This window comes from Aythya ferina (assembly GCF_964211825.1).
Source record: "Aythya ferina genome assembly, chromosome: 3".
Classification (NCBI taxonomy): Eukaryota; Metazoa; Chordata; class Aves; order Anseriformes; family Anatidae; genus Aythya; species Aythya ferina.
This window is the reverse complement of record NC_140298.1, coordinates 52769417-52797030: the sequence shown is the minus strand read 5'-3', so window position 1 is coordinate 52797030 and position 27614 is coordinate 52769417. Positions and strand designations below refer to the sequence as shown.

The following is a 27614-nucleotide window of genomic DNA, read 5'->3' as shown; positions in this document are numbered from 1 at the left end:
TTAGAGCTTCATCTTCCATTACAGACCAATTCTGTTTTCTAGGAGAGGTAAAATGAGGTAAAACTGTCTTTAAGAGTATGACAGCCCATGGTCTCTTGATCTCTGGTCTCAGATTCTGATAATTGAGTGTGGAGCTGTGTGTTTATTTTTAGAGATACTTTCTTGCTAGTAACCAAAAACCAGCAAAAGTCAGAAACCTGAAATCATAGCTCACTTTAGAATTTATGTGAGCCAGCAACTTGAAAAGTAGAAGATGGAAGTACGTGTAATGTAGGGACTTGCCAGCTCCCTAGCAATGTAAGAAATTTTGTAAAATTTTCATTTTTTTCTCTTAAAGCAGGGATCATTACAAGAAAAGGAGGAGAACAATCTGGACTTGGTTTCTTCACAAAGTCCCAGCGTGCAAGAATGGCTGGCACAAGCAAGAACTACTCGCTCGCAGCAGCAACAAAGCACTCTACAGCAACAGAAAGTTGGTGTTTTACATTTTTTTACATTAAATCAGTTTAGATCAGCTCACTATAGCTGAGCCAGTCTAGTTAGTTTTTCCTCTGAAATCTTCATTTTAACATTTTTTGTTGCCCAGTGTTCCCGTAATTGTGCATCTGAGTTCACTGGTTTTTGTCTGTAACAGCAAGGAAGACTAGACTTCCTGGGAGACTATGGTCAACCCATTTAGTCACTCTGTACTTCTGTTATGCATCAGTAAAATGAAATTGGATGAACCATCTGAATTGCTGTAAGGAAATAATGCTCAAAATAGCAGTCAATAGTATTTTTATAGAAGCAAAAGATACACATATTTCAAGGTATATTGTTTTGCATGATACTCAGACATCCTCACTGGGTTAGATTCCAGGAACTATTATGCATTAGTCAAATAGTTCAACATTCCTCTTCAGTTTATTTTTTCTGTCTCCCTCGGTGGAGATTTTGCACTGGTTTTAGTGCTCAAGTAAGCCATACCAGAAATAGTTTGGCTGTCTTTGCTTAATATAGGTATATCTTTCCAGAGCAAAAACATTCTGTTTCAGGTTTGTCTTTTTGTTGTTATCGTTATTATTGTCGTCGTTTTTGTTGTAAATTGCTGTGTCAGGAGCTGGAACAAGAGCTAGAAGAGCAGAAGAATCTGCTGCGGTCAGTAGCATGCCGTGGAGAAGAAATCCTAACACAGCAAGGTGCTCCAGAAAACCTAAGTATAAGGTATGCTTAGATGTGTTCTTCTGTGAAGTTAAATTCTTTGACCATATGCCTTATTATCCCTATGTTTACATCCTTCTTCCACATATGACCCTCTAAATTTTTTTGTTGTTTTTATACAGCACCTAGGGTATTGCAGTTCTAGTTTGTAGTTACAGAGTTTAACATATATACATATATACATATATATATATATATATATATAAAATATAGTAACACAAATTGTTTTGTGCTTATAGATTCAGAAATTCTTCTTATTCATGCATCATTCTAAAATTGCAAATTAGTACGATTCATTAGACAAACAGTGGATCATTACTATAACTTTCTGGTCCAGCATTTGTGTGTGAATCATAGCTGAAATCTATGTAAAACATTATAGTCTACTGTTGTAACCAGATCCTTCCAGATGAGATACTCTTTGCTTAATTTTATTTTTCCCACAGTTAGTGAATGTTTCTCTTCTTGGAGCCCTGTGTGTTTTGAATTTCATCTCTGGTCTAAATTTCCATGCACACTTACCCATTTGGGGTCCCTTCCAACTCAGGATATTCTATGATTCTATGATTCTATGATTAAAAGCCTTAGCTCTGGCTGGGAGAGAGTTCTGCTTTAGAGAAGGTGGAAGAAAATAGCTTCCTACTGCCAATGCAGACCTTCAGGGACCAGCAAGGGCCAGGTCTGGGGAAGAGGTAATCAGAATGGACATTGTCAGTTTCAGAATCAAGGAGTTATCAGCACCTCAGTTAAAATACTTCCTCTATGTATTTCAGCACCAAAGGCTAGAACATGAAGGTGATTTGTGAGACAGGAGAACCAAGATTTATGCATAGAGAATGCACTGTTTTCCTCGGAATTTGTGTTAATTCAATGTGTTTTATTCTTAAAAAGTACTTAACTTGTATCTCCCTTTGTCTGAGGTTTCTCTCCATGACGTTATACTATAAGAAAAAAAAAATCAGAAAATGAATAGTTTAATTAACTGCTTACCATATTACAATTTTACATATGAAAACTCTTTCATGTGTAAATTCATACACTTGTCCTGTATTGAAATATCCAAGTATGTCTGGCATGTCAAGAGATGAGAGGAGGAAGGAACCGGATTAATTTTTTGTTATTTCATGCTTTGAAGTAAAGCTTGTTTAAATGTTGCATTCCTAAGTGGTATAGTTTTAGTCTGTTTTGTGAGTTCTGACTTATTCAGGCTACTCACAATTCTAACAGCATGTTAGAAAACACATTTTATCTCATTGGACAAGATCAATTACTGTTACAAACAAGCCTTGTCTTACTCCCAGGAATAAATAAATAAATAACAAGGAAAAGCTTTAAAAAGTAGCGCTTAACTTTAACATAGAATTTCCTGACTGAAAGAGGAAATAAACACATTATGGTATTATAAATATTGGTTTTTGTTTAAACTTTATGTATTTTCCCATTACAGTGAGAAGCCTGAAACACTCTCTGAAGAATTGGGCTTGGAAGGCGAGAAACCATCATCTGAAGAGCAGCTGAAGCTGAAATGGGAAAGCCTGAACCATGAATTCAACAACAAGCAGAGGCTTCTCCAGAAAGCTTTAGAACAAGAACAGTTGGTAGCTATTTTTAATTTCTCTATGTTTCCTCTGTCAAAGGAGTTATTGCAACACAAATTATAGTATGTGCATAGCAAATGAATTAAGTTGATGGTATTAGTGCAAAGAATATGGAGAAATTTCTTTTTCTGACATTTAAAAAATATATATAAATGTTGGCACTAGCGTTGCTCTTGTTCGAAGTAATTCAAATTGCGCTACTGTTCAGGTGAATAAGCTAGAAAGAAAAGGATTAGACAAAATTTTGATCTATTCATGTAATTTGGGATAATTCTGTAACAAATTGTGTCTCTAAAATTGACCCCTAGTGACAGCTTAGAGAATCACAGAATTATAGTATCATAGAATGACTTGGGTTGGAAAGGACCTTAAAGATCATCTAGTTCGAACACCCCTGCCGTGTCACCCACTAGATCAGGTTTCCCAGGGTCCCATCCAACCTGGCCTTTACCACTTCCAGGGATAAGCCATCCACAACTCTTTGGGAAGCCTGTTTCAGTGCCTCACCACCCACTGGGTGAAGAATTTATTCCTAATGTCTAATCTAAATCTAAACTCTTTTAGTTTAAAACCATTCCCCTTTGTCCTATCGTTAAAAAGTTGCTCTCCATCTTTTTTATAACCCCTCTTTAAGGTTGCAGTGGGGTCTCCCCAGAGCCTTCTCTTCTCTAGGCTGAACATCCCCAAATCTCTGTCTTTCTTGACAGGAGAGGTGCCCCAGCCCTAGGATCAACTTTGTCGCCCTCTTCTGGGACCCACTCTTAACACATCCACATCTTGCTTGTGCTGGTGGTCTCAGACTTGCTGCAGTACTCCAACTGGAGCTTCACGAGGGCAGAGCAGAGGGGGACAGTAACTTCCCTCCACCTGCTGGCCACTCCTCTGTTGATGCAGCCCAGGATACAGTTGGCCTTCTGGCCAACTCTCAATGACTTCTTCACTTAGTCTGTACTCATTTGGGAGTGCCCTGGCCCAGGTGCAGGATCTTGCATTTTGCCTTATTGAACCTCATTAGGTTCACATGGGCCCACTTCTCAAGCTTGTCCAGGTCCCTTTGGGAGGCCATTCCTTCCTTCTGTTGTATCATATCAACTGCACCACTCAGCTTGGTGTCCTCTGCAAACTTGTTGAGGATACACTTCATTGCATTGTCTATGTCATTGATAAAGATATTAAACACCAGTCCCAAGGCAGATACCTGAGGGACATGACACATCACTGTCTTCCACTTGGACATAAACAACTCTCCAGCTGTAGCCATCCAGCTAATTCCTTATCCACCAAATAGCCCACCATTCACATCCATATCTCTCCATTTTAGAGATAAGGATGCTGTGTAGGACCATGTTAAAGGCTTTACAGAAGTCCAGGTAGAAAACATCAGTCAGTCTTCCCATGTTGACTAATGCAGTCACTCCATCATACAAGGCCACTAGATTGGTCAGGCGTGATTTGCCCGTGGTGAAGCCATGCAGGCTTTCTCACATCACTTTCTTGTCTTGCATGTGCCTTGACATTGCTTCCAGGAGGATCTGTTCCATGATCAGGCACTGAGATGAGGCTCACCAGTCTGTAGTTCCCTGGGTCCTTCTTTCTACCGTTTTTAAAAATGAGAGTGATGTTTCCCTTTTTCCAGTGATCAGGGACTTCGCCTGAATGCCATGACTTTTCAAATACGATGGAGAGAGGCTTGACAACTCTATCAGCCTTGTTCCCTCCAGACCCAGCGATGCATGTCATTGGACCCCATAGACTTGTACTTGTTCAGTTTCATCAGGTGGTCTTGAACTTGCTTTTTTCTTACAGTGTGAGGGACTTTGGTCCCCCAGCCCCTGCCTAGAGTTTATCAATTAAATTGTGAGCATGTGACAAAGAAGCAAATGATTTCAATCGTGGAATTTTTACTGAAAAGAACAGATTCACCAACTAAACTAAGAATAGTCCAAGACCTATATCACTGTACATCTTCTATTTTATTATCAATAGACCCAGACCAACTATTCTTTATTATCACACTGTATTAAATTCAGCTTTCAAAGTTCTAAATATCTTGTATTCATTCAACAGTATATAGCTATATGGTGGGTTATTTTAAGTGCAGTTATTTATTTTACACTTGAAGTGAACCTCCTGTTGATCAATCTTCTATACAAGAACATTCATGACAGAATAGTTGTGGAAGGGCCATGAGCATTACTTGGTGTAGTAGAACTTGTATAGCTGAATTTTGTGCCCTGTATTGTAGAAGCACTGTAATTACTATTTATCTCTCGGCAGCTTTATCACAGACCAAACAGACTGATTTCTGGACTGCCTTTGTATAAAGCAGAAGGACAGGATGAGGATAAATCATCCGTGTCACCAGTACTGGTTGAATTGAATCAGGCCTTTGAAGATGTGTCATCTGAGGTAACATTTAAATCATCTTTACTCTGATTTTCATCAGAGACACATTTACAATGCAAACTCTTCTAGTTCCCACCAGGAAATCCTGTCCTTTCCCTAATATTAGATGTTAGAGAGAGTGTCTTGTACTTCTTCTCTGGACTTTTTTGGTTCCTTTGGCCCAGGCTGGACAGGCGGAGAAGGAAAGAATGCATCTAGAACAGAAGCTGTATGATGGAGTCACAGCTACCTCCTTATGGCTAGATGGTGTGGAAGAACGGGTATTTGTTACTACTTCTCATCTACCAGAGGAAGAAACAGAAATATACCTCTCCAAACAAGAGGTAAGGAATCCATGAATAGGACTTTCTTTAGATTGACAGTAAGGCTACATTTTATGTAGTGGTTTAGAAGGAAAATTTTAGAATTGGCTTTAAGTAACATGTAACTGTCATAGTCCTCTATGTAACTGCAGTACACTGCTACTTGCAGAAATAACTTTACTGAGCATGTAGACAATGTTTTAGAAAACAGAATCTGACCAAAATTTTAGTCGGAAGAGAATTAAACTCTTTGTTCTGTTTAACTTCTTTGCTTAGTATTAGCAAACACCACCCTGTTGAAACTGAAATGAAGCAAACAAGGAAGAGGAAAGCTCTGGGATATAGAAACAGTACAAACTCATCAATGTGGAAGAACATTGAGAGAGGAAGAAAAGCTTTTTCATGCAGCTGTTGACATAAGGCGGCAGCTACATGTATTTCTGTTTCCTGAACCCCTTATTCAGAGGGAGGGATCATTTGGGCAGGTTAATCCTTGTTTTAGGACATGTTCCTCAGAGTATTTTATTATTATTATTATTATTATTATTTTGTCTTTCAGAAATTATAGTTGCATAACTTTGTCTAATGTCTGTTTCTTAACAGTGTAAAAAAGTCACTAAATCATTGCAGGATGGGCAATGGTTATGACAATATGTTTGCCCACTTTCTAGAATGTCTAATTGTCACTTTGTTTTGTTTTCTACAAAATCAGTCTCTTGCAAAAGAAATCAAAGAGATAACAGAAGAAATGGATAAGAACAAGAATTTATTTACTCAGACATTTCCAGAGAATCGTGATAACAAGGATGTTATAGAAGACACTTTGGATTGTCTCCTGGGAAGACTGACTTTACTGGAGTCAGTAGTAAACCAGAGATGTCATCAAATGAAAGGCAGGCTCCAGGAAATAGTGACTTTCAAGGTATGATGTCCATCTAATGGAATTAACAGGGTTACGTGTAAAATGGTGATATAGAGGATCTGACTCTCAGTGATAACTTTTGGTATTAAATCAAGAGAACAGGTTTTCACAGTTTTTTATTGAAAATTAAGTTCTCTCTTAGGCTATGAAGCTTGGCACGTAAAACATTTTCCAAAATTTAAACTCCCTGCTAGAAGACCCATGTTTCATGACATTCCTATAGAAGGGATCATCCATCCAATACCTTCTCACCCTGTTGGCAATACAATAAATAGAATTTCTTGACTACTGACCTGAAAGGAGAAAAAGCAACTTTAGAGTTCTACTCCACACGTTTTGTGATTTCATAAATGGTAGAATGCACTGTTTTCATTATCTGAGATGAAATAGAAAACAGTATTGATTCCCACCTTTCTGAACACTGTTAGACCATCCCATTCTTCTGTGAGAACTCATATCTCAAGGCATATTCACTCATATTGAGTGAAGCTGAAAAAAAAAAGAAGAGAATGGGAGAAATGTTCACATTTTGAAATCTCTTCAGAGTTCAGAAATATTTTCAGATGTTACTTGAGCACTACCTTCTCTCCGATTCTTATAATAAAAAGTATGGTTTTGGAAAAAAATAAAAATAGATGCCTGGATTCCTGGTGTCATTAGATTAAGAACATCATTTCACAGGTATTAATATATGATTTGTTTCCAAACTCCATAGACTTTCCTTTGTAATAGACAGGGGAAAAAAAAAAAAAAGTCAATAACAGACCTTTCTTTTTTGAAGAAAGGAGACAAGTTGATTAGACTCCTATGCATTACTGTTAAACCACAGAGATTTAGTATTTAAAAGAATTACTGCATGAAAAGCTCAATAATGCACACCTTCGTAATGGTGGAAGTCTTAGAAAAAGAGTGATTATTTTCTATTTTACCAATATTAGAGTTTATGATGAATGCATGGCAAACAAAAAATAAATAAATAAATAATAATAATAATAGTAACTTGGCAAAAGTTGTAATGTATAGTTGGTCTTGTAATGTGTGGAAGATTTGTTTACTACATTGTTTTATTTACTGAAGTTAGTAATGAATACAACTTGTCTTAAAAAAAATAAAATATAGCTTATCTACAAGTGTATGTGATTGAATAAACTACAGAAGAGTAATATTTTTGATAAATAAAGCTAACTGATCTTTGGTTATTAATTATATAACTGGAAAGGAAAAGCAGAAGTGTATTCATAGGTTTTGTTTTAAATAGGAGTTGCTTTAACTTTTTGCTCATTTATATCCAGTTATCCACTGTCAGCTATGTTGCATGTTTTGCATTGGATAATTATGACACTTTCGGTTTTGAATAGATTGTATTCCTTAGTGCTAACATTGCAGCATTGTAATACTTTAAACTTTTTGGAACATAAGGCATTTTTGGTTGCATTGTGCAGAGATTTTCTATAATTTTTTGCCATTGTTGTCTCCTATAGAATGATCTGAAGATCCTGTTTACATCACTAGCTGATAACAAATACTTGGTTCTACAGAAACTAACAGAGGCAGCTGAGAAACCAGAAACAGAACAAATGCAGGTATTAACAACTGTCTATTATTTGGCAAAATAAGTAAGATGTAAAGTTTCTCTTCAAGGTATAAATGGATTCTAGAGAGCAGTTGCTTTGTATGGTCTAAACTGGTTATGCATACACTATTTTCTACCAATTTGAAAAAAATATCTAAAGTTATTTTTAAATTGTTTGTTTCATATACTTTATTAAAAACTAAAGGCACTTTCTTTGTCATTGCTTTATAGCGGCATCTTGACTCTTACTTAATTGAAGACAATAATTGTGGTTTTGTTTTGTTTTAATCAGGAATTGCCTGATGAATAATTAGTTAAAACATGACAAAATATATTCTGTTTCCTTGTTTCTGTTTTGCCAACAATGAGATAATTAAATGAAGTATGCTAAGGGTTATTTTCTGCAGAGACTTCTCATTACCCAAGAGCTACATTTGTCTGGTACCAGCAGGGGACTGGGAGGAAGAGACTTATCCTTCAGCTAAAGTATTCTTGGCTTCAGCAGAAGTATTGAGTCTCTTATATTTGATAATCAAATTTAAAACAAAAACAACAACAACAACAACAACAAAAATCATATATAAACAAGAGAGGTAGCACTCTCTCTTTTCTATTGCCCATGATGTGAAAGGTTGTTTAAAATTAATTTCTATATGATTAATATACCTATCAAATAGGGAAATACAGAATCATAGAGCATCCTGAGTTGGAAGGGACCTACAAGAATCATCAAGTCCAACTTCTGGCAGGTCTACCCAAAAATTCAGACCATATGACTAAGAGCGTAGTCCAAACACCTCTTAAACTTCGACAGGCTTGGTGCCATGACCACGTCTCTGGGAAGGCTGTTCCAGTGTGACAGCCCTCTTGGTGAAGAACCTTTTCCTGATATCCAGCCTGAATCTCCCATGTCACAGCTTAACACCATTCAACAACATGCTAACAAAAACAAACAAACAAAAAAAAAATTGTCACCTGTGTATCCTTGCAAAGACCAATTTATATGCTTAAGTTGTAGCTTCCCAAGTGTAAAAGAGGATGTGCAATTCCTTTTCCTTGACTGTAATATTGCCCCTATTCTGGTCCTCTAGAGGAACTGCACAAAGCTCTTTTACTATCATGCATGTTTTCTGCTATGATGGTTGTTTGCTTGGTGCTCAGCTATGACAGGAATAAATGCTACTACAAAGAATGTTCTAAGGTGGTGTTAGAACAACTAAGAGTCCTTTTATACCTGTTCTGTATAATTAATAGCATGGAACTTCACATCAAGGTTTTGTATAAGAGCTTATGATACTAAAACGGCTTACGATTTAAAAAAGAAAAAATGTATTTCATTTTAAAAAACAAGCTGTGCTCACTCAACTTTGAGTTTTTCTTTATAGTATCCTTTAAATCCTATCATGTAGTATAGAATTTTTTCTTTATAGTATCCTCTAAAGTTTCATCATATCAGATTCATTGTATGAAGAGGCCTGATAAATACTTCAGGCAGAAAAATGGAATAAAATATTAATGTACGACAGTTACAGTTTTGTTATTAAACATTCAAATTAAATGATTTAATTTTCAAATACAGGTCATACTGCAGGCAGAAGAAGGTTTGAAAGAACTAGATGCTGGAATCAATGAATTAAAAAAGCGTATAGAGAAACTGCAAATTGACCAGCCTGCTGTGCAAGAGCTATCTAAGCTCCAGGTAAGGTTCATAAGTTCTACCCTAGAGCTGGCTAGTGATATGAAAGGTGTTAGTATGCTCCTTTTTGTTGTTCATAAGGCAGTTTAGGAAAGCATTTCAGTGTGTACAATAGATTGAAAGCTTTCTCCCTTGTTCATTTACTTTTTCTACTTTAGCTTATTTAAATTGTCTAACCTCTATTAGTAGCATCCATTATAGAAACACACAAAAACATGTTTCGAGTCCCTGTTCAAATGGATGAAGTTAAACATGTAGACATAAATGCTTGTTGAAAACTGACCCCTGTTCTCACCACTGTCTCATGATTTGGGGTTTAACTTTCTCACATCATTGATTTTAAAAGTAAAGCTGGGGGAATAGGCAGATGGCAGTGGGTAGGGTATAGAAAGGCTAAGTATGACCTGAAACTGGAAATGTTCCACTTTCACAAAAATGCTAAACTTAAAATAATTCTAAACTTAAAAACTTTCTCATGTTCCTGCACACATGGTCTTGAACACACCTAAGTGGTAGGATTCCCTGACATACATGTATATGTAGGGTAAATTAATCCAGAACTTTTCTAAGGTTGTTGAATCTTCTTTGTCAGCAGTTTCTTGCTGAGGTAGGGTAGTGAAAGATGACAAGGTTTATGACTGAATTTTACTCTTTATAATGATGTAATAATAATCTTGAAAAAAAAAAGAAAACAGATGAATTTGTGTGGTGGTTTTACTCAGGTGGGCAGCTGAGCTCCACCACAACCGTTCTCTCACTCCCCCTCTCCTCAAAGAGAAAGGGGGAGAAAATACAACACAGAGAACTCGAGGTTTGAGATGAGAAAGGTTTAATTAAAGGGAAAGAGAATGGGGAGAAAAAGAAACAATGAGTCCATGCGGAAGCACAGAGAGAAGGAAAAATATTATTCTCTACTTCCCATCAACAAGCGATGTTCGGCCACGTCCTGGGAAGCAGGGCCTCAAAATGCATAGTGGTTGTTCAGGAGGAACAGCCCCCTCCCCCACGAGAGCCCCCCCTTTTATTGCTGAGTGTGACATCAGGTATTATGGAATATCCCTTTGATTGGTTTAGGTCAGTTGCCCTGGCGATGTCCCCTCCTCGTCACTTGCCCACCCCCAGCCTGCTGGCTCTTGGGGGCTTGGAAGGAATCCTGATGCTGTGCCAGCACTATGCAGCAATAGACACAACACTGGAGTGGTATCAGTGCTGTTCCAGCTACGAGTGCAGAGCACAGCACTGTGTGGGCTGCTGTAGGGAAAGGTGACTCCATCCCAGACAAAGCCAACACAACGTGGAACATAAACTTAAGCCAGCAAAACAGTAATCTCAATTAAAAATTAATGACACAGATTTTGTGTAAAAGGCATCTTTATTTCATTTCTTTATCCTTTTGTTCCAAGAGGCTCCTGTTTTTTTGGTGTTTTTGTTCGTTTGTTTGTTTGTTTGTTTTCATTGTCATATTATGTGTACGTATTCCTCTCCCCTTTACCTCAATTAAAAAAAAAAAAAAAAAAAAAAAAAAAAGCCTTCCGTTTGCTTTTGTACATTCACGTTTCTCACAATTGTCTCTAGATCTGGGAGAGACAACTTCAGTCCAGGGTGGGTACTTTGCTGTAGCGCTGGCTGGTCTTAGAGGTATTTTGTTTTGGATGCCTTGTCTTCAATAAGATGAGACAAGTCTTTGCCCATCAAAATCTTGGGTTATCCTCACAATTAGATATATGTTCTGAGAATGTAATTCTTGAGACCAAAACAAGTAAAGAGTCCTGCTCATATGAAGGAAAACATCTGTAGGTTGCTCTCACTTCTGGGGTTGATGTATACAAGCTGAGGAGTAGCTATGAGGTTCTTTCAGCTGGCTCATTTTGAATTTCACAGAATTGGCATGCTGAAATATACACTTTTTTTATTTTTAGTATGTACTTTTGTTGCTAAGAATAAGCTGCTATGGCATAGATCTGGGGTTTAACTCTAAACTCTGATTGTTCTGCAGCAGCAAATGGAGATAAACCTGGCTTCAAGATGCCTGTAACCTGTAGCCGTGATGGAATCAGTCCAACCTGTTGCAATATAAGAAGCAAAACATAAACAGCATCTTCAGTGTCCTGCAGCCACATTGTGCTGTTTTTTGATGACTTAAGAGCAGTTACCCCAATTCTTTGCTTCTTAAAGCCAGTCTTAGGGACTTTGCTAATTTTGTTCCCAAATGCATACACTTGAAATACTTACAAGTGCTACTTATCTTTCCTCTCTTTAAATGCTGAGTTATTAATTTATGAGTTAAGACTATCTGTATAGTCTTTTTGAGCTGAGATATTATGCTATTATGGAATATACTGACAATTAAAGTAGCTGTTAGGTAGATATGTAAGGTGGGAAATAAGGATCATTACTGCTGCTTTTTTCCCCCAAGGATACGTATGATGAAGTGATGAAGATCATTGGATCCAGACGGAGTGACCTGAACCAGAACCTGGCTCTTAAGAGACAGTATGAACGGGCTTTGCAGGACCTGGCTGACCTGGTAGAAACAGGCCAAGAAAAGATGGTTGGTGACCAGAAAATGATTGTTGCTTCTAAGGAAGAGGTTCAGTTGCTACTTGACAAACATAAGGTAAGAATCAGTGACATATTCAGGACTAATCGCAACTGTAAGATTGGATATGATAAATTGCTAACCTTGAATTAATGTTCAGGACCTTTTCTGAATGGTGAGTCAGTGTTAAATCAAGATATATTAAAATTACTCTTTTTAAAATTGTTATCAACAAACTATTTTGACTGAATGACTTTCCAATGCTGTATTGCAGGTAAACCAGCTGGGTCATAATAGCTTTACCATTTTAATAGCAAGTTCCTATTATTGGGTTGTTATGCTACCTAGCAATTTCTTCCATTGCTCCATTTGTTTTCTAATGGAAATTTAAGTTTGCTAATAACACCCATAAAATATAGAAAGACCATGTACAGCAAGTCCACAGTTTTTTATTTGGCAGAACTTTTAGGTAGTTTATATCTGATTTAAGCTATTTTTTTAATGGAATGAGAGGGTAGAATTTGCATGTAAAGGATGACCTCTTTCTTTAAAAAAGCTATTGTCCTTTTTATATTGTGTAATGGATTTTGTGAAATGTTGGTGGAAGGAAAAGTTTACCTATTTCTACGTCTGCAGATACTTGATTTTACTGCTATTGTCGTAAGATATTGTTTTAGTGGTAATGAATTATGTAACAATTGCACTTTCCTTTTTCTATCCTCCTCCTCCCCCACATCCAAACTTCTCAGGAATATTTTCAGGGGTTGGAGTCTCACATGATCCTTACGGAAACACTCTTTAGAAAGATGAGTAGCTTTGCCCTCTTGAAGGAAACTCAGTCTCATTCAGAGCTAATGACACAAGCTTCAGCTGTATTAAAGCTGGCCCATAAACGAGGTGTGGAGCTGGAATACATTCTAGAGGTGAGGATCTCTGTGTTATTTTCTGTATGTCTATTGTAGTCAACAACCAGGATATCCTACAATGTTGATTTCCTGGACAAAAATGGATGTCAGTCCCGTTTTTCATACACAGGAGACCGAGGGACAGCATGTAACCTCTGTTTTGGGAACGTCAGGTGACACCAATTGTGTTCCTCTAAGTTTGAAAGAGCTACTTTGCTTGACATGACAATTGTGTTCTGACCAAAAGCTGGGTTTGATGAAGAGATGGTGTTTTATTGTAGATTCACGAGATGTTTGTACTGCTATTTATGTACATTTACAACAGTACAGCTATAGCATTTTTCTCAGGAATAAAATGTTCTAGACACCCAGGTCAGTAATCACCATACGTGTGGGTAATTTCCGTTTGTAGACCTGGATGCATCTGGATGAAGATTACCAGGAACTTACCAGACAGCTGGAGTCTGTTGAAGGTAATATCCCTACTGTTGGTTTGGTGGAAGAAACGGAGGACAAGCTCAGAGGTCGGATTGCACTTTTTCAGGTTGGTGCTTTTTAGTCATTCTTGATGGAAAAGTTAGGTGGAAGAGTACCTCTGAAAGTCATCATTCTCATGGGAGTACCACCTCCCACTTGAAGCAGGACAGTTATAATGGGCTGGATCAGCCATAGTTTTGGAAACGTCCAATAACAGAGATCCCACAGATGAGGTGGGGACCAGTTGCAGTGCTGCACAGTCTTCTACTGAAAAGGTTTTCTCTAATGTCTGATCTAAACCTTCCAACTTGCAGCTTGTGGCCATTAATCCTTTTTATATTATGTGTCTTTACTGAGGAGCATTTATCTCCATAATATGGGAACATTTATGTCCATTATATTTTACATTCTGCTTCAAATAGTTGTAGGTCTTTGTTATACTAGCCTTTAGCCTCTGCTTTCTCAACCTAAAACATGCATACCTCCCTAATCCTCATTTTAAAGATCATGTGCTGCAGGTCCTTGAACATCTTAACAGCTCTGCACCAGACCCCAACCAGTTTCTTCTTCTTGAATGTAGTGGGAGGTGAAGACAGGTCAAAATTGAATGCACTAGATGAGGATTTAACAGCACAATACAGATGGGGATAAGAAAATAACCTAAGTCTGTTGTCCACATTCCTACTAGTGTAGGCCAGTGCTGTGGTTTTCCTTATTAATGATGCTGTTGTTATGTTAGTGTTACATGATATGGCACTTTATGTTATAGATGCCATTGTTATGTTAGTTGCAAAATTAAAGACAAATTGTTCCCTTCCTAGCCTGTACTTAAAAACAGGGTTATTCTGCCCAAGGTACAAAATTTCTACTTCATTTGAACCTTCTGAGGTTTCTGCTGCCTCCAACCTCAACTTTTATCAAAGTGTCTCTGGACTAAGAGCCTGCCTTTTCATGTGTGTGTCAACCACTCCACATATATTAGTGTCATCCATGAATTTACTGAGGAATGCTCCATGTCCTCATCCATGCCATTAACTAAGATGTTGAAGTTATTTGGGCTCCAATATCAACAGTCCTTGGAGTACTTGTTCATTACTGTCTCTGAGACAGACATCAAGCCTTTGATCATTACTCTTTAAGACCAGCAATGTAACCCATATAACTGTCCATTTCTCCAACCCCCTCTTAGCTACCAGAGGAGAGTGTTGTAAAGAGACATTATCAAAGGCCATACTGAAGTCTGTCTCATCCACAGAGAGAGTAATTTTATCATAGAAGGCAGTTAAGTTAGCGAATCCATGCTGAGTACTCTTGATTACTTTTTCTCTTTTTTGTGCTTGGAAATGGATTCCAAGATGTACTCCATGATCTTTCCAGGGAGCAAGATGAGGCTGAACAGCCTGAAGTTCCCCAAGTTGTCTTCCTCTTTCTCACCTGCAATAAGAACTAGTAGTTTAAATATAGATTTTTGCCACATCCTGTTTTTTCAGTCTGTTCTCAAAATGAAAATTCTGGTCTAGTGTTTTGTCTTTGTCTTGTAATACACAAGATACTTCAGTTGTGTTTGTGGTGTTTTGTTTTCAGAAAAATGTCTGCTACATTTTTCTTGCAAATTTACTTTACATTCTTTCCTATTCTGAGTTTAATACATGTTCTTTTACCAGACAGCTTTATGCTTTTGTAATGGTAGGAGGGGGTTATTATCCATTGTGTTTTGGTTTTGTTTAATACTAGGCATTGTTTATGTTTTTCTCTTTTGTCTCCCTTATCAGTTTGATAAATTGTGTTCTTCGAATCCAGATTTTCAGATTCTGATATAGCATAACTTTTAATACCATTTTTTCTTTCCTCTCTCTGTGGCCATTTTTAGATTTAAAATTAATCATATGTAATTTATGTCTGTCTTGGAAATTTATGTTACTCTCTAGAATTTACACATTTATGTTATGTTATGTTATGTATGTTATATGTAAATACATTTGTAAACATATAAAAATATAAAAAATATTAATCTATCAAAGCTTTGTTTATGTGAAAGAGAAAATAGGAAGAGCAATAGAAAGTTTATGTACTCACCATAACATTGATAGCTTTGTACATTTTATCTTCAGACTGTTTTAGCATAACTGAAAAGTCAGAATGCATATACATATTGCCTAGTCAGATATGCAGATACTTTTGAAAATTTGTACTACTTATGTGATGATAGCAGAATTTGGGAGGTTTGTTTGCCCACATATACAAATTCTTTACCTATCCAGAAGTCACCATTTCTATAAAATCTGCCTCTCCTCCCAGTTGGATTCAGGGTCAGAGTATTAACAGTTATTGTGCTCTACTATTTGGATGGGTGGGTAGAGCTTCTCTTTCGTAGTAAAGATTAGGTGGTTTGATAACTGAAGATAGACATTGAAGGGCTGCAGTATGGTACCTGCATTAGCATCTTGGGCATCTTTAAATTTCAGTATAGTAGAACTCTGAGCAGATGGAAGATTAAGTTATGACTTTTTAATCAATTTCTCTTAGAAGTGATGTTGCCCTCTAAGATTCCTTTGAATTTGTACTTTTCTATTGTAAAATATTCACACCAAGGAGAAATTAATCAGAGGGAGATGTTAATAGACATACTGAAGTGAGGGGACTTGTTACAGCACATTCAGATTGTGAGTAGATTACCTGCATGTTGAATCTCAGGCATTCTAGAACTGTTACGGAGGGGAAAAAATGAGATTTGCGGTAATGACATTGGATATGCTACAAAATGCAATAAAAGAAAGTGGAATATTGAAAAAGCATGGTAGTGGAGACCTGCAGACCTAACTGTCTCTCTTCTGTCATTCCAGCATCTGAGATCTAATCTGACTGAATACCAACCTAAATTAGACCAGGTGCTAGATGATGGGAAAAGGCTCCTTTTTTCTGTTAGTTGCTCAGATCTCGAAAGCCAGCTGAACCAACTAGGAGACCACTGGCTAAGTAACACCAGCAAGGTTAACAAGGAGCTTCACAGGCTGGAGACAATACTGAAGCACTGGACCAGGTGATGCTGATATAGTGAATGTTATAATCTTCAATTGCACTTGTTGAAGTCAAAGGCATTCTGAACCCAGAACTATTAAATTCCATACTTAAAAGAAAGTTCTTTAAAATGTATGTGATGGTTTAACTAGTCTACCATATCCTAGTTTTGTTCTATGCAAATGCTCTCATACTCTCTCATTTACAATAAATCATGCACCAATAACAGTTGGTGAGAAGTCAGAAAGATATCTTGATAAGATAACAAAATTATAAGTCCTCTCTCTATATATAGTGCTGAAAAGGGGTGTGTGCTTTGCTAGACAGTATGAGTATACTCACGATGTTCTGGTAGAGATATTGCCGCTGCTGGGTACTTGTGTTTCTGTGCCATTGCATATAGGGAAGGGAGCTTTTAGCAGTGTTCATGCACCTCTTTTGAAATGAATTCTCTAAGTGATATAGAAACTTTCTCTATTATTCATAATGTCCCTGACTTGTCGGCTCACTAGCCTTTCAAGAGAGACACATAAGAGGATTTTTATATAAAGTTTATATGGAAGCACTCTCATTCTGACATTTGATTAGTTGCTTAGCATATGGAATGATATGAAGATAGTTTCTGACAAAAGCATTACGTTTCTGATATAAGATGACTCGTGCTAAAGTTTTTGGAAGATTGAGACTTCTAATGGAAAACAAAAAAATGTGATTGTTTGCGTTTGTTTGGTGTGGAATGGTGCTATTAGAGCTTCCTCCAAAAGGTTAGTAACCTAGTTACCAGTCTGTTAGGAGATTGTTTTTTCTAAAAGGCAAAAAGAAGTCACCATTAAGAATTGTAGATGTGATAGCTAAAATAAGAGCAACCTTTCTTAAAAATTAAATCATGCTTTTCTGAAAGTTGATAAAGGAAAGAAAAAATATTTCTTTACAATCATATCTTATCATATCTTTCTCTTAACACATGGAAGAGAGACTACTCCACTGGATGCAAGAAGTGACAATGACTCTTTTAGTTTTCTGTAAATATTTTTACAGGTATCAGAGTGAATCTACTGAACTGACACATTGGTTACAATCTGCAAAGGAGCGACTTGAGTTCTGGAGCCAACAGTCTCTGACAGTTCCTCAGGAACTTGAAACTGTCCGAGACCACCTGAATTCCTTTCTAGTAAGTCAGTCACAAGTCTAGGACATTTTTTTTTTCTCAAATTACAAATAAAAAGTGTAGCAATGAAATGGTCATTAAGTAGAGCATGCAAAAAAAAATAATATTATTTCTGTAGATGAGCTGGTGTGTTTGCACATTACAAAATCACAGAATTGTCTAGGTTGGAAGAGACCTCAAGATCATCGAGTCCAACCTCTGACCTAACACTAACAAGTCCTCCACTAAACCATATCACTAAGCTCTACATCTAAACGTCTTTTAAAGACACCCAGGGATGGAGACACCACTTCCCTGGGCGGCCCATTCCAATGCCTCACAACCCTCTCAGAAAAGAAGTTCTTCCTAATAGCCAACCTAAAACTCCCCTGACGCAACTTTAGCCCATTCCCCCTTGTCCTGTCACCAGGCACGTGGGAGAATAGACCAACCCCCACTTCGCTACAGCCTCCTTTAATGTACTTACAGAGAGTGATAAGGTCGCCCCTGAGCTTCCTTTTCTCCAGGCTGAACAAACCCAGCTCCCTCAGCCGCTCCTCACAGGACTTGTTCTCCAGACCCCTCACCATCTTCGTCACCCTTCTCTGGACTCTTTCGAGCACCTCAATGTCCTTCTTGTAGCGAGGGGCCCAAAACTGAACAGAGCACTCGAGGAGCGGCCTCACCAGAGCTGAGTACAGGGGAACGATCACTTCCCTAGACCTGCTGGCCACACTGCTTCTTATGCAAGCCAGGATGCTGTTGGCCTTCTTGGCCACCTGAGCACACTGCTGGCTCATATTCAGGTGACTATCCACCTATACTCCCAGGTCATTCTCCGCCTGGCAGCTTTCCAACCACTCATCTCCCAGCCTGTAGCTCTGCTTGGGGTTATTGCACCCCCGGTGCAATTCAGAACTGTATTATTTTTATGATTAAAAACAGTTTATATTTTCACTTGATTTGAAGTATAGCTCATAAACACTAATAGAAAACGTGTTTTTGAAGAGAAATGAGGGTATTCTTAGCTTTCTGAGGTAAAGATTTAAGTACAGTAAACTGCTTATCTCCACAAAAAATGATTCTGTTTACAGGAGTTTTCAAAAGAAGTGGATGCTAAATCATCACAGAAATCTTCTGTCCTCAGTACTGGGAACCAGCTCCTCAGACTGAAAAAGGTGGATACAGCAGCATTGCGTGCAGGATTATCCCAGATTGACAGTCAGTGGACAGAGTTGCTCACACAAATCCCAGCGGTACAAGAGAAATTGCACCAAGTAAGGAAGCACAGTGATGGCTTTTAATATTCCAAAAAATTCAAACCATACAGTTGGCACTTTCTCTGAGACATGGTTGCTCCCTTCCTGCCTATCCATGTGAGCAAGATAGGAACATTACATTCATTTTAGTGTGGGAAAGCTTACACTCTTGTCTAAATCCTGTCTACTCATAGTGTCTAGCACCAATAGGTGCTACTTTCAGACTTTATGAGTTACACAGGTTACATTTTAAAGAACAAGTAGATAAGATTAAAAAAAAAAAAAAAAACAAACAAACAAAAAACCATAGCTGCCATAGGTGAAGAGTATAAGATGTTTACGAGACTTATTATATTTGCCAAAATAATTTAATTTAGTCGTTCTCTGAACCATCTTGTAATGCAAAATATATAAATCTACCTAAACAAAAGTCTTAGAGTACATTTCCAAGTAACTGTATTTAAGCCAGTTACACCAGTGTATCAAATGTTTTTTAAGAAAAAAGTCTTTTAAGAAAAAATCAGGTACTTTTCAAAATAAGCCCATTTAGAAATCACCTCCAAAAGAAGAGTAGTAGAAAATTATTTTCGATTGGCCTACTCACTAGCCATTTACAAGGACTGAAAAAGTATAGCTTAAAGTTGAGCTACATAAACCCAGTACAGAATTATGGAGTGAGAATGCATAGCTTTTTGGAAGCCAAAATGGAATCTTTGGGTTTGTCCAGTTTCTTTGCACAATGAAGAATAGAAATAATAAACCTTTAATAGAATGTTTTCTTATTAAGATGTATGAAGTTATACAATGTATTTCATATTAAAAGCTATAATTTCTTTTACTTCATTGTCTTATAAACTTCAATAATGTTTTAGGGATGTACATGATAATAAGAGCAGGTAAAGGAACGTATACTATGGTAATGCAAAGCAAGGGGTTCTTATCCATTTTCTTCACGACATTGTCTGTTATTTCTACAGCTACAGATGGACAGAATTCCTTCTCGCCATGCCATCACTGAAGTTATGAGCTGGATTTCCCTGATGGAAAATGTTATTCAGCAAGATGAAGAGAATATAAAAAATGTAGTAGGACAGAAGGCCATTCAGGATTATGTCCAAAAGTACAAGGTATATCATGGAAATGTTATGGATTTTCTTTTCTAATTATCTCCACTAAATATATATACATGTGTAAAGTATAATTGACTTAAGTAGATAAAAAAGTATTTACACTGTGGAGTGGTTAGAGTTGTACACTAGATAAAACTGGGTGATATTTGACACAGTGGAAAAGAAACAAAAAATACTTTTACTCTGCTGTTTATGGCAGGAATGTAATTTTTAATGTACTTACCTTAATTTCCAGTTAATCCAAAGCAATATTCACATGATGAAATGTTATTAGATCTGACTTTCATCCAAAACCACAAAGCACTTTGTATATGTGCTTTCATGAATTTTTTGCATGGTATCTCCCTCTCCTCAAAGCATAGCCTGTTCTTGAATGAAAGGTGTTTTCATTCATTTCTTTACAAATCAAGATCATTTTAATCAGTATCTGAAGTGAAAATGAAAGATGTTGTTTCTTGTGATAACTATTGAGGAGAATAGATAAAGAACAATCTCAGATCTTTAACCAGATTGGTAGTACTCCTGTAGTAGATATGCACCCGAAGACTCTATTTTCAGTGTCATATCAGTTTTATCCTTCTGAAGAATATTTATTATGATACCTTCCAGATATTTGTACATGTTACATGAAAGGCAGATACTTCACCTTTAGTCTTCATGAGTCTCCTGAAAAAAGCAGTTCTTGGTTATTCTTCTTCTCTGTTTGTAATATCTTCTGTATTACCTCTTGGTGTAGTAAAAAAGTTTTATACTAAATAAAGTGAATAATTTTTTTAAACAGACAGTTTTTCTTAAATCATATCCTTGAGACCAATATGTTTACTGTTGCATTTTAATCATTTACTTCAGAGAAAACAGATTCTTTATTCCAAAGACAATGTATTGAAGTCTTTATTCTCAATATTTAGAAAACAAATATCAATGTTTTTAATTGTTGTTCCAATGCTAGAAAAACTTTAGGAAAATTGTGGTAGAGTTGTAATCTGTGAACGTTTTCCTCCTCTGTTCTCGAGGAAGTTAAATAATGATGATACATTTTTTTTTATTCCCTTCTTTTTTTACTAGGGTTTCAAGATAGATTTAAATTGCAAACAGTTGACGGTAGATTTTGTGAACCAATCTGTGCTACAGATTAGCAGCCAGGATGTTGAAAGTAAACGTAGCGACAAAACTGATTTTGCAGAACAACTCGGAGCAATGAATAGACGTTGGCAGATCCTGCAAGGCCTGGTAATGGAAAAGGTAAAGAGGAAAACCTACCGCTGCTCTGAAGTAAACTGTCAAAACACATGCAAATGTCAGATAGTAATGACTAGAAGTCTCTGCAGGTCATCTAGTCCAACCTCCTGCTCAAACAGAGCTCACTTTACCATTAGATGAGATTGCACAGGGACTTGCTTAGCTGAGTTCTGAAAATCTACAAGGATGGAGATTCTACAGCCTCTCTGAGGAGCCTGTTTTTATATTTAACTACTATCCCCTATTCCTGTGAAGAACAGGTTTTTGCCTTATGCCCAAACAGAATTTCCATTGTTGCAGCTTGTGATTGTTGTCTCTTCTCTTTTCACTGTGCACCTCCAAATAGATTTTGCCTCCATCTTGTCTAAAGGAGCACACACATAAGGACTGGAAGAGCACAAAGAGATGCTTCCTTAACCTTCTTTTCTCAGGCTGAATGAAGAAAACCTCTCCTAGTATGTCATGTGCTTCGGCTCCCTAACAACCTTAGTGCCTGTTCACCAGTTTGTCAATAGAAAGGGCCCAAAATGGATCACAAGAGTCAAGGAGAGGGAAATAATCTCTTGTTTTTACTTGCGAGGCACACTTTCAATAATCTATCAGAGGATGTAGTTGGCCTTCGTTAGTACAGGTCCACACTTCTGATCTATTGATTGCGTTCAAGTTATTGCCCATCATAGCCCCTATGCCCTTTTCAACAAAGTTGCGTTCTATCCAGCTTGCTGCTAGCCTACTGCCAGCCTGCACTGTTGCATGTTACTTTGTCCCAGGTGCAGGACTTTACGTTTGTCTTCGCTGATTTTCATGAGGATTCCCAAATCCATTCCTCCACCTTATTTACATTTCTATGAATGGCAACCCTACTCTCCAGCATATCAAACACTTCTAACTCATAAAACATATAAACATATAAGCATGTGTTTTATGAGTTAGAAGAAGTAACAGATAAAACAATATCAACTTCTAACATATAAAACAACATCAACCCTATGATGATGCATCTTGTAAATGACTGCCAGATGGACGTTGAAGTGTTTACCATTGACCTTTAAGGCTGATGACTCCAAAAGTGTTCATTCACTTTTATACCTCCCATTGAAACTATCTGTCCTAAGTTTTGCTATAAGGATGATATAGCATCCATATCAAAAACATTGCTAAAGCCAAGTCAAACAGCATCCACTACTCTCCATTTGTCCATCATATAATCACAGCAGTTGATCAGTTAGTTTAGGCACAGTTTACCCTTAGTAAGGCTGTACTTATTACTTCTTATTCTTCATGCATGTGGACATTTCCACATTTCTGACAGGATTTGCAATGTAGCCTTTTTTCCAGTCACCAGAAACCTCTTCCAACTGCCCTTTCAAAGTGATAGCTACCTTGCAATGACATTGGCACCCCTGGATGCAGCCTGTCTTGTTCTGTGGACTTTTACATGTCGACCTTACATAAGTAGCTCCTAATTCTTTTCTCCTCTACCATGGCTAGTACAGAGTCTGCCAGAAGACCTAGGAGGCATGAGATGTTGGCAGTAGGATCAGAGCACAGAAGACACGGTGTGCCTCAGATTATTCTGTGGTTTCCCATTAGTTGCTGATGTACTTGCAAAGATTAGCAAGAAGGGTTCTGTCCCTCACTAGTTAACTCCAGCCAAAATTTTGCTTTCCTAACAACAGCCCTACACAGCCAGGCAATGCTTTTACATGTATGTCCATTTTTCGTAACCCATTTTCCATGCATACTTCTTTTTCCTTTTTAGCTCTGTAAAAAGTTCTCACTTCAACCCAAACTTCTAAACTATGCTGTCCTGTTTCCTTGTAGCCTGGGTTGGGTCATTTTTGTGACTTGAGGAAGATGTCCTTGAAGAGCATCCAGTTTCTCCTTTGCCTTTCTCTACAGCCTCCCATGGGATCACGGTTCCTTGGACAAAACAAAGTCTGCTATCCCAAACTCCTAGGGATCTTTAGTCTGCTATTTGCTTTCCTCACTTTGCTCACAGCTGTCTTGTCACTGTGGTCAATTGACAATCACATCCTCAAACAGTTCTAATTAAGATTACACCTAATTATGTTGACTCGTTCCCTAGAGTGAAGCTTGTCTTAAGTACTGTGAATGCCTTTTATGTCAACACTGCCTTTTTCAAATTCTGCTTTGTTTTTTTTTTTTAACTCATATATTTCCTTTCAAAGAAAAACTATCTCATTCTCCATTGAATAACACCCATTTCAGAAAAATCTGAGTGATTTCAAAGCTGTCAATTGATAAAGGAGTTAATATAAATATTCATCTGCTTTATTGGAATAATAAGCAAGAAATATAAAATGCATGTTTAGATACTTAATTTTATTTGGGAAGTCTTGAGGTCTTTTATGTCTGAAAATAATGCCATTTCATAAAAAAATCCTGCTAAAGTGTTAGCTCTTTTCAATGTGTCATTATGTTTAAACAATTTATCTGTGCAGAATAATTCCTCAGTTAAACAGAATTTTATTTTTTTTTAATGTACTCCTTTACAAATAACAGGCATATTTCAATTTGAATACATATACTGTGTTTAAATTCAGAAAACATTACTGAACTCTGAGAAAGGCACTGGTCAGCATTGTTTTTCACTGATTTATTTAATTGACACAACATTAGAGGTAATTGTATGAGGAAGTATACACTCATATTTCTTTGCAGATCCAGCTGTTGGAAAGTCTGCAGGAATCTTGGACGGAATATGAAAATAATGTGCAGTACCTAAAATCTTGGTTTGAAACCCAAGACAAGAAGCTGAAAAAGCAACAGAGAATTGGAGACCAGGCTTCAGTACAGAACGCTTTGAAAGATTGTCAGGTAATGTCTCTTTCTAAATAGCAATATTCTCTTTCCAGCAGTTAGAAACGAAACCAAATAAAGCCATGAGATATCTGCGTACCATGGAAGTCAGTGAACAAGCTTCTCTGTACTTCAGTGAGAAAGATTTTATTCCTAATGTGCAAGTACTAAAGAAAGGAAGAAGGAATGGTAATACCCCACGAGGTTTAAAAGCAAAGTCATTATTCTTTTTGCATTGAGTATAAAGGCAAGGACATTTCCAGCTATGTCAGGCTTACTGGACTATAAAGGCCATCAACGGAATATGTTACCATTCCTGTTTGGCTAGTTATTTGGAACGTGATGTCATGAACACCATGCTTGACTATTCAGAAATATATTGTTTGTTTGTTTGTTTGTTTGTTTGTTTTAAAAAAACTCATCACTACTTTTTCTTTGCCCCCACTTTCCTTCCATTTTTTTTCCCCTGACATTCTCATTTCCTCAGAATTACTAAAAGAAAGATGATAGAATGCAAGGAGGTTTTCCCTTGCAATTTCCCTTTTTAAAAAGTGCTAGGAATCATATTTATTCGAATATTCAACTATCCAGAAAAGCCAACAGTGCTGGACTCTTTTCACCTTCGAAAGAACGAAGAATAATCTTGATTAGAGTGGGCAAAGATTGAATGAGACAAAGCTCAGTTATACATAATGCACAGCAGGTCATAATTTCATGCAAAATTTATACCAAGACTACACAGCATAGGGAATTACAGCTGACACTGAGCATCTGACTAGGAATAGTGTGCACATTTAAGTAGTTGAAAGCTTACTTCTGGAGCTATCAGACTAGGGTTCAAGTTTATACATGTCTAGGAAAAAGTTTTTTCTGAATTTCTAATTTTCTGAATGCTATCAAGCATCAGAATATTTTTGCTCAAAATTGTTTTGTTCTACCAGAGACCAAATAATAAATTTCACAACAGATCAAATGTGTAATTAAACTCAGTCATGCCAACTGCATGTCCACAATCTTAGTATTCTTTAGTGTTTGCAATTATTATTATTATTTTATAATAATTATAAATTATAATTATTTTTATAATTATTATCTTTATTTAATATTAATTAGTATTTTTTTAGTATTCTTAGAAAAGGAGTTGGGAAGCATGTTTATTTTAGTGTGGCTGTTTTTCACCCATGCATTTAATGAATAGGATAAGTATGATCCAGCTTTTAAGTCTTCACAAATGGAAATCTAAAATAAAAAATGAAGTGCATAATAGAATTTAGTGTAAATTCACCAGTGCATTAAACCTGTATTTGATTCTGTAATGGCAAATAAGTGGTTAGGTCAGATATGTTAGAAACCTTTTTTCTTCTTTTTCTTCCTTTTCTTCTTTTCCTTAATTCAGGTTTTCAAACTGTATCCAATGACTAGTTTCAGATAAAAGTGTCTTGATGATTTCAGCACAATGAGCCCATACCAAGTGTAATTTAGCATAGACTGACATAATTGGCAAGCTGTGCTTGGCTAGAGTTCAAAGCTGAATCTGATTTATCACCTTTTTGGTTTCCTTTGGTCAGGGAAGTTAGCAAATATACTTGGGGAATAAGTTACAAATGGCAAGACTTTGATCAGCACAGAAACAAATTGTTTAAGAAATAACCATATCAGACACTCCCAAGTATCCGGTTCAACTAGTACAAAAGCTGCAGCTTATTTATTAACCAATGTTAGTTGCTACCTAGTGTCATATTAAGAAGTGAAGGCAACTTTTTTTTTCTTTTTTTTTTTTTAATCATGGTTCAGAAAGATTAATGCATCTTTAATTTTGTCTTGAGGTTAACATGATGAAAAGGAAATAGAGCCAGAAATATTTGCTATTATTGGTGGTTGAAGCTTCTTCCAATTTTGCATTCTGAATTTTGAAGCAACCTTCTTCAAACTTAAATTATACTTAGTGTTAAAATCCCCTTGTCAGAAAGTCAAAGTTGATATTTGCAACTTAGAAGTGTTTGTTTCAGTGTCAGGTGTTAAAAAATGAAAATAAAAATTAAAAAGTTATAAACAAAATTTTGAAATAATGAAGAAGGGAAAAATAAACAGTGCAGCAAAAATGCTCTCACATATATGATTTGCAATGTATATAGACAAAACTGTTGTTTGTGAGAATGGATGAATTTTGTTAATAGTAAGTGTTGGGCAGAATTTGGTTCCAAATACTCTTCCTGCTATCAATAATGTCAAGTCTCTTATAGCAATGGTTAAACTCGGTTTTTTTATTGTTGGTATTGTTTTGATTCTTAGGGAGAGTATTTTATTGAAAGATAGGTGTTTTTAGTTTGCCCAGAGTTTTGTTTTCTTTCGTGGATGATTCATCTCTCTCAATAAGGAGTAACCTGCAGAATATGGACAAATTGAAAGAACTTTGGCATTGCAGAACTTTGAATCTTCATTTCCATGACCAGTCTAGGGTTCTCTTGACAATACAGTAAGCACTTACTTCCAGCAGCAAAACAAGCCATTATCAAGCCGTTACAACCTCTGTGCCTAAATACTCAACCCCATTTTCTTCACCTCTTTTCAAGCCGATCATTCATTTTCTTTCTATTTTCTTGGGTTAGTGTGGGGGAATGCTGAGTAGAGCAAAATGTTATAGAGCTTGTTAATTATAGACTTATCAAATAGCTCAAGTTGGAAGGGAACTTAAAGACCATCTACTTCCAACCACCCTGCCATGGGCAGGAATGCCACCCACTCGATCATAATAATACTTCCCAATAACGTATAACCTTGTGGAGGCAATAAAAAAAATTCCTACAGTCTGTTGCTTGTTATCATTGGCTGGAGTCCAGTGAGCTTGTCATCTAGAAAAGGGGAAGACTTGATGTCCTCAGGCAAGGGGCTTTGCTGGGATCTGGCAAAAGAATAAAGATTCCACTTTGTGTGGGGAGGCACAGCAAATTGACATCTTTCCCTAGGAAATCATTTTGTCCTTTCCTTTGGGTGGCAAAATTCAGTTTTTCCAGGGGCTTGAGCCAACTTTGGGCTAATTAAAAAGCCCTCTGTGTTCTGGGACAAACTAAGACAACACAACAATTTTCCCATGTATTCAAACTGCTAGCCTATTTTTAATTAATTTTGTACTCTTCCATGAGAGCAGCTGGTTACAACAGAGTTTTAATGTGGATGACATACTTCTATTTAAATTAAAGATATGCAACTGTGATTTAAAGGGAATATAAAATATTCAAGAAAATTGTTGATGAGTTATAATTCTCTTGAGAATAAAAAGACAAAGTGCACAAGTTTGCCTTTCCTATTTTTAACATTGTACAAACTGGGGAGCTTATGTGTATCTTTACTGACTCGAGTCATTATCCATTAAAGTAAAC

General features: G+C 36.8%; 1 protein-coding gene across 19 annotated transcripts in view; it reads left to right on the top strand.

The window, feature by feature from the left end:
• Positions 1-27614, top strand: part of SYNE1 (spectrin repeat containing nuclear envelope protein 1) — a 307251-nt gene that overhangs the window by 219929 nt on the left and 59708 nt on the right. For 12 of the 19 annotated variants that reach the window (XM_084515528.1, XM_084515536.1, XM_084515535.1 and 9 more), the window contains 17 exons: positions 338-472; positions 1097-1203; positions 2648-2798; positions 5073-5207; positions 5369-5527; positions 6219-6428; positions 7910-8011; positions 9581-9700; positions 12114-12314; positions 12986-13159; positions 13554-13685; positions 16462-16658; positions 17675-17807; positions 18878-19060; positions 20020-20169; positions 21238-21414; positions 24097-24252. In XM_084515528.1, coding sequence (XP_084371654.1) covers positions 338-472; positions 1097-1203; positions 2648-2798; positions 5073-5207; positions 5369-5527; positions 6219-6428; positions 7910-8011; positions 9581-9700; positions 12114-12314; positions 12986-13159; positions 13554-13685; positions 16462-16658; positions 17675-17807; positions 18878-19060; positions 20020-20169; positions 21238-21414; positions 24097-24252 — 2622 coding nt within the window. The remainder of the gene's footprint in view (positions 1-337; positions 473-1096; positions 1204-2647; positions 2799-5072; positions 5208-5368; positions 5528-6218; positions 6429-7909; positions 8012-9580; positions 9701-12113; positions 12315-12985; positions 13160-13553; positions 13686-16461; positions 16659-17674; positions 17808-18877; positions 19061-20019; positions 20170-21237; positions 21415-24096; positions 24253-27614) is intronic. The other 7 variants (XM_084515529.1, XM_084515530.1, XM_084515534.1 and 4 more) reach the window with 3 other exon arrangements.